This window comes from Mugil cephalus, chromosome 2 (assembly GCF_022458985.1).
Source record: "Mugil cephalus isolate CIBA_MC_2020 chromosome 2, CIBA_Mcephalus_1.1, whole genome shotgun sequence".
In the NCBI taxonomy this organism is placed as follows: Eukaryota; Metazoa; Chordata; class Actinopteri; order Mugiliformes; family Mugilidae; genus Mugil; species Mugil cephalus.
The window spans coordinates 17,190,112-17,197,083 of NC_061771.1; the positions used below are offsets into that span (position 1 = coordinate 17,190,112).

The 6,972-nt window shown below is 37.8% G+C and overlaps 1 protein-coding gene across 2 annotated transcripts; it reads left to right on the top strand.

The window, feature by feature from the left end:
- The first annotated feature begins 3,254 nt into the window (after window positions 1-3,254).
- On the top strand, window positions 3,255-6,536 carry lsm6 (LSM6 homolog, U6 small nuclear RNA and mRNA degradation associated). Of its 2 annotated transcripts, none has more exons than XM_047575900.1 (4): window positions 3,255-3,353; window positions 3,746-3,851; window positions 3,951-4,064; window positions 6,334-6,536. In XM_047575900.1, the coding sequence occupies exons 2-4, from the start codon at window positions 3,758-3,760 to the stop codon at window positions 6,366-6,368; spliced, it is 243 nt and encodes an 80-aa protein (XP_047431856.1). In that variant the 5' UTR covers window positions 3,255-3,353; window positions 3,746-3,757; the 3' UTR covers window positions 6,369-6,536. The 2 variants fall into 2 exon arrangements, with proteins under 2 accessions (XP_047431856.1, XP_047431865.1); XM_047575909.1 differs by lacking the exon at window positions 3,255-3,353 and adding an exon at window positions 3,360-3,512.
- Window positions 6,537-6,972: the final 436 nt, after the last annotated feature.

Consider the following 6,972-nt stretch of genomic DNA (forward strand, 5'->3'; position numbering starts at 1 on the left):
CTACTGTGTGCACTGGAACACTGTCTGTATTACGCTAACTGCATTTCATTGCCTTGTATTAAAACATGTGCAATGACAATAAGGTTGAATCTATTCTATATCACTTTTTGATTGATTGAAGTTCATTTTGAATTTGGAGACAAATAATTACGAAAATAAATAAAATGATACAAAACATTTAAACATAAGATGTAGGATACGTATTCAAAAAGGAGTGGGAAGAAATATAATTTATAAACTCCCGCCCCTTCTCCTAGTTTAAACATGTCTAGATGCTAAACATGCCTGGTGCTTATAGACGATTAGAATTTGTTTCATGCGTTGTATTAAATAAACATTAATTAATTTACATACTCACATAATGCAATAGTTTTTGACAACAGCCATAACAGTAATTAATGTAAATTCATATGGAGTGACTCACACTGACAGTTTCTCAAACTGGTGTCTGCTACAGCTAGAGGCAGTGATGATAAGAGCAGTAAGAGAGACTAAAGACATTAAAGATGTGACGACAGCAAAACCAAAACAATGAGCTGAGAGACACCAAAATCCCAAATAATCTCCCAAAATTCAAGGGGAACAGCAGAACCAAATAATAGTGTTTTGTAAGTTATGATCTACTGTTGATGTAAAAACATAGTATGGCAGCAGTTTCCAATAAAAAACTGAAAAAAAGAAGAAGAAAAAATAATTTGCACCAAAACAGAAAAATGCAAAAGCCTGATTTTGTCTAAATCCAACAAAAAATTGATATGGGTAAACGGGCACATTGTTAGTGTATACAAATAAATATGACTATATGATTCCCAGTGATAACAATGATTGCATTCTTACAGTTCATTGTTAAGCAGTGCATTTCTAATGCTGTCAGTCAAACAAAGAATATGAAGAAAATAAGACACAAACCAAAGTGTTCGAATGCTAATGCATTTTTCTGCCGTTACACGGTATGTAAAAAAGGCTTGGCATTTTAGATGTGTACTCCCACACACTTTAATTTTAAATAATATACAGTATATGCGGCATAATGTGTGGCCATTATTGACATGCAATCTGTGGTGAAATGGGACGCGGTGTTAACCATAATTTCAGACCACGGTGTCAGTGTTTACAATTAACCCCCATTTCAACTGACTTATAATGTATCGATGGTGGGTTTTCTGCCATTTACAGGCAAAACACATTTATCTCAGGGCACGTGAATGCCATGATTTGTCTGTAAGTGCTCAGTTCAATCATATTAAAACATCTGCATCAAATGCCATTGAAACATAGCCCTGGTCATAAGTTTAAGTTTTATTTTAACAATATATTTATGGCCTGGCGGGGAAAAAAAAAACCCCATCACATTCGAGTTACATCATCGGTTTTAGTGAATCAAGCAATCAAATTACGGGTAGTTACGTTTGGTGCATTCAGGGACTGAACCGCATAATGAGTGTTGCACATTTCAAATAGCAAAAAAGCCACTTTCTGTTACAACTAAGGCTGTGTGTTATGATAACAAAGGACAAGTAAATGTAGGTGCACAGAGGTCATTTTTGAAGGCCACAGAAATAAGCTATGATTTTTTTTTTCCATTCCCAAAAATTTCTTTAAAGCAAGAAACGACAAAGGGAACAGGGGACAAGGGGAAAAAAAAATCTTCATTGAATATTCATTAACCGGTGCCTAGGTGTATACATGGCTCTTAACCACTCTTGTTTATGACTTAAGGACTTGTAGTACTGACCTTAGTTTAACACGGCAGCAGATACCAAATTAACCTCTAGCCTCCACAGGGCTAGCCATTGCCCTGCTAACAAGCAACCTGTCTAGACACACAAGAAGTACTTTATGATTCTGCCTCTCACAATCCCCTCTCTCTCCCTCTCTCTGTCTCTCTCCCCCTCTCCCACTTTCCCTCAACCTCTCTGTCTCCACTAACACGTAGAGGCACATCCTTCCGCCCTCTATCCTCGTCCAGCTTTCACCTCACCATTTCATCCCTATTTCCACCCCCCCAACACCATTTTTCATGTACGTCCCAAGCTGTGCAGCGTTTGGGTCATGCACCCAACAACTAGAGTTTTATCAAGTGGTGGACTTTCTATTTTCCTTCACAGCGCAGTTCAACATCATAATAAAAAAGGGAAAACGCATGAAACCTTTACGATTCTTCAGAAAAGAAGAACCACAGTGAAACCAAACTGCATTCGCATTCTTTATATTTCAAACAGATGTAAGACATATATGAACTGGTCAGAGATTTAAAAACAATAGGTAATAAAAATTGGGATAAGATTACTACACTTTCAGATATCACATAGAATAACAGTTGTGTTGGGTTATCGACATCAAAGTCTATTTTTGTCAGGACAAGTCTGACAGAATATCAATGCATTTTCAGTTTAAATTGAGACGGATATCATATCATCCATTTCTCTCTTTCACTCTTGAAATACTTTCTGTATTTAGTATACCAAAAAACATGTGCCATGAAATGTCAAAAATTCCTTATGCTTGTCATTCAAGTTGCTTAATTTATTGAAAAAAACATCCAAAACCTTAATATATTTATTTGACTGTCGTACATGTCAAAGAAATATATAAAGTTTTCATGTCTTAAGCTAGAATCTGCATTTACTTTAAAAAGATTTCTTGAAAATGACTAGAAAGTATAGTCGCAAAAGATGCCAAATCATCTTCTGCAATCAACTTAAGGCCGTGGCTCAGCTGTACTTACATTAAGATTTGAGTGTTATTCTCCCTCCTTGTTGGCAGGTAAGACCTCAACACGATGATCTAATACTGGCCGTCAGCTACACAGACCAGCAATAGTAATTTGTTGGTGTTAGAAAGTTTGATGGAGGCTGTAGACACAGAAACACAATATCAACTTCTCTCATGTGGCATATTGATTACAGCGTTCATAAATCTGTGAGATTCTATTTTGATATAGAACAAAAGTACAAAGTACAAGTACAAAAGGCCTGGGAAAACGTAACTTATTATATACTTTTTATTTTATTGTGATTTACCATTCAATTTCAAACAATTACATTTAAGCATACCTGTCAGAATACTTGACACTATGATTATTTTGCAAACACTTAAGTCTAAAAATAGGGTATTATGTATATTTAGTAGTAAAATAATCCACTTAAAATACTGCTATCTTATACTACCATATAAATATGCCACGCTGTCTCCCAAATACCGAGAGTGTATTTTTTTCTCTAACCTGTTTAGTTACTGTGCTGTGTCAACCTGTACCAACGCGCGTTTGTTACACTTTTGTCCCAACTCGGATTCCGTACCGGGCCCGTCTGTGATTGGTCAATCCGTAGCCTGGAAAGAAAGAGCGTCAGGTTAGTGAAACATACTAAACACGTTGCTACTGCTAATAATATTAAGATAAAAAAAAACTCTTCCATCAGCTGTAGTATAGCAAAACACAGAGAGAATATTTACTCGGGTATCGACCTTCGCACACTATTAATTACAAGCAGAATTACTGGAGTCAACCGGTTAGTAGTTAGCGATGAGCTAAAGCTACATATTAGCACAGTGTTGCTACTTAGCGTTTAGTCAAACCTGAAACATTACGACACAACATTCGTTTTAAAGAACAAGTAAATAAATGTTTGTTTGAATTAATGAACACTTTGGGGTGTACGAGAGCGAGCTAGCGTGAAGCTAACGTAGCCACTTGTAATAAGCTGCCGCCACAACATCGTGTGATCCTCCTCAACCCTTTCAGATCCCATTGAAGATGAGCCTGAGAAAGCAGACCCCGAGTGACTTTCTGAAGCAGATAATTGGGAGACCTGTGGTGGTCAAACTGAACTCTGGAGTCGATTACAGAGGTAATGCGACTGACAGCCCGTGTTAAAGTCTCGTTGCCTTTAAATATCGATCGGCGTTAATCCGAGGCGCTACACATGTTTGTTTGTTTGTGTGTGCAGGTGTCCTGGCCTGTCTGGATGGCTACATGAACATCGCCATAGAGCAGACAGAGGAGTATGTCAATGGACAGCTTAAGAACAAGTATGGGGACGCCTTCATTAGAGGAAACAATGGTAAGATCGTCCAACTTTAAGAGACTTTAAAGTCGAGGCACTATTTTGTTTGGTTGGTTACTCTTAAATAGCTATTGCATTACTGCAAAACTCCAGGAGGCTATATACAGTAGTATCAGTGTCACAACACACCAATACAGGATCACAAGTTGTTACTTTCAAATAGGGATGCACCTGATTTACATGGACACTAATTAGACACACGTGTTAGAAAACATAAGTCTAATGTAACCACCTCAATTGGATCAGACTGATGTAAACTTATGATCAGTTCAGAAGGAAAAGATTTGCTCCTAATAACCATGTAAGTGCTCGAGCCGATTGTTTCTCTGGTAGTTGGAATGAAAATATTCTCCTAATAATCCTTCTACACAAGGATAAATATCAAATGAGTTGACAAGTTTTCTGGAGAGACAGAAACAAAACAATAATTTGTTCAAAAAGTTTTGAAAAATAATCAGACAGAATCGATGTCGGCAGCGCTGCTGGAACTGAGGATCTTTCCTTGGTTCTTCTTCAGTTTAATGAATGTAATGTTGTCAAAACTCTTTCCACCTTCAATCAGCTTTATTCATATAGCTTCAATAACAATACAAATTGCCTGAAGACGCTTTACAAAATCCTTCCTCTGTTTTAGGCAGATTCAATGTTCTGATATAAGTGAACCACTTAGAGTCTGATTGATGTTTTGGGGACGTAAACCAAACATCTTGGTGGATAATTTTTTTTTATTGTAAACTTATAAGTCAGAATGATTTTGTCCGCTTATTCGTAACTGAAGGAGACAGTATGGAGACAGTGTCTTAAAAGCAGATGCAATAGTATATTACAATTTGAAAATGCTGGATTAAGGATGTAGTGTGATGTAAAAAGTCACCATCTGAAAAGCTCTGTTGTATCATTCAGTCTAACTACAATTTACTGTGAACACGGGGACATCTGTTATTTTTGATCAGCCTCAAAGATAGAATGTCCCTTTAGTTTTACTTTGTAAGTTTGTAACGAAGACATTTTTGTAAACAGGAGACACTTTTGCACTATGCAGCCAATATAACAGCAGGACCTATAGAGATTTAGTGTTAACATCGTCTTTTAAAAAAGTACACGATCAATTGGAAATGATCAGCAGACTGAGAATAGTTTTAGTTAATGTTCTAGCTGCTAAAATATTCACAGATTCTTAGCTAGAACAACACATTGCCACCCCCAGTACACTGATGCTGGGCTTCATCAGCTAGTGTTTCACTTTTCTTGTAGTCGATGGAATATTGATATGAATTTATATATAATTACTCTCCTTATTCATCAGTAAAGGCAGTCTGGGGAAAACTGAAACTTAAACCGCCATCTGCAGTAATGGTTCTGTCAATATAGACATTCAAATGACCCTACCCTTAAGAGAGAGTTCATGTTTAATCACTGGAGCTCCCCTTTAAATAGGACTACTCATTCGTATCAGCTCAGTGCGAGGATCCGGTGAGCACGCAGAGATATTTTAATCTGTTCTGCATTCACCTCCACAGCCAGAACTTTTTCTTTCCTGAACCGTGTCTTCATCACACTGTCTACATTTCCCAGACACCGAGCATATACTGTATCTACTGTATGATTCAGTCTTGTGCGTGAGTCATGCAGACCAACAGAGTCTCAAGGTGTTAGCGAGCTCACAGTCTCTAGACGGGGCTATTTTAGTCAAAATAGAACAGGTTGATGAATGCAGATTGAGGAAATCAGAAGTAACAACTTACGCGTTTGACTCTGAATGCAGACTGCAGCTGGGTGCGCCTCATCCACCCAGTGTGACCTGTGCGGCACAATTGTACAATTTCACTTTAAAAATGACAAATGGGACTTAAGTGGGAGACGTTTGCTCAGTGGGTCAGCGTCTCCCACTGAGAATGTGTTTGTGGGAAGCGAAGGGAGGGTTGGCTACAAAACGCTCCGAGCTTCAAGAATCAGTTCTTAGAAAGAACATCGCATTCACACAAGCCGACCATCGGCTGAATGCACCGGTGCAGCAGACTGTCTTTGTCGGTGGAATCGGCTGCATTTACGCCGGACCACCCGAAAGGAAACGTTATAGTTAGAATAACAGCAGCTGTTATTCTTGATTGTTGACTTTTATTGGAATAACTGCGCTTTCCCCTTTTGTGCAAATGACTTCATCCTGAACAATGTAATGTTTTATAACCGTCTTATTTGACGCATGATCACATCGAATGAACCGCAAACTTACGTTTCTGTCTTCTTTATGTCTCCTCTCCCTCAGTTCTATACATCAGCACCCAGAAGAGGAAGGTGTAGGCTAAAGATGACTCTGTGATTTCATTTTTTTTTTTTTTTGTTTGTTTGTTTTAGTGATTCATGACGACGCAGCTGTGCTTAAGTTTTTGGTTTTGTAAAGCCTGAATTCCTGAACAATGTTCGTTTTGTAAAAGTGGAATATGTTAATAAATTCTGAGTTTTGACTTACATTTGATTATGCAAACATTATTCTGTTTACACGTTTTTATCTCGAGGGACATAATTTCATCCTATATGCTGATTGAGTTATGTGAAATTCAATCCAAACCCTAACTGTGACTTCATTCTTGTGCGTCCGTCAGGCTTCCTCAGTGCTGGTGAGCCGGTGGAAGGTTAATAAAAAAGATGTTTTTCTTTCATTTCTTTTTTTTTTTTTTCCGTTAAGACAAATCAGTTTATCCCTGGAGCGAGCACAGACTTGCAAATCTACCACTGCTTTCCCACAAGGCTTCGAAAGGATTAAAACACAATATCATAATTTGTCAGTTCCAACGTGCTAATTTTGTAATTGATCTTGATGCGACTGGCCCGCAGAAACCCATTACAGAGTGGCCCGTGCACAAACACAATCATTAAACGTAATCTTTACAATCGTCTGTTTTTT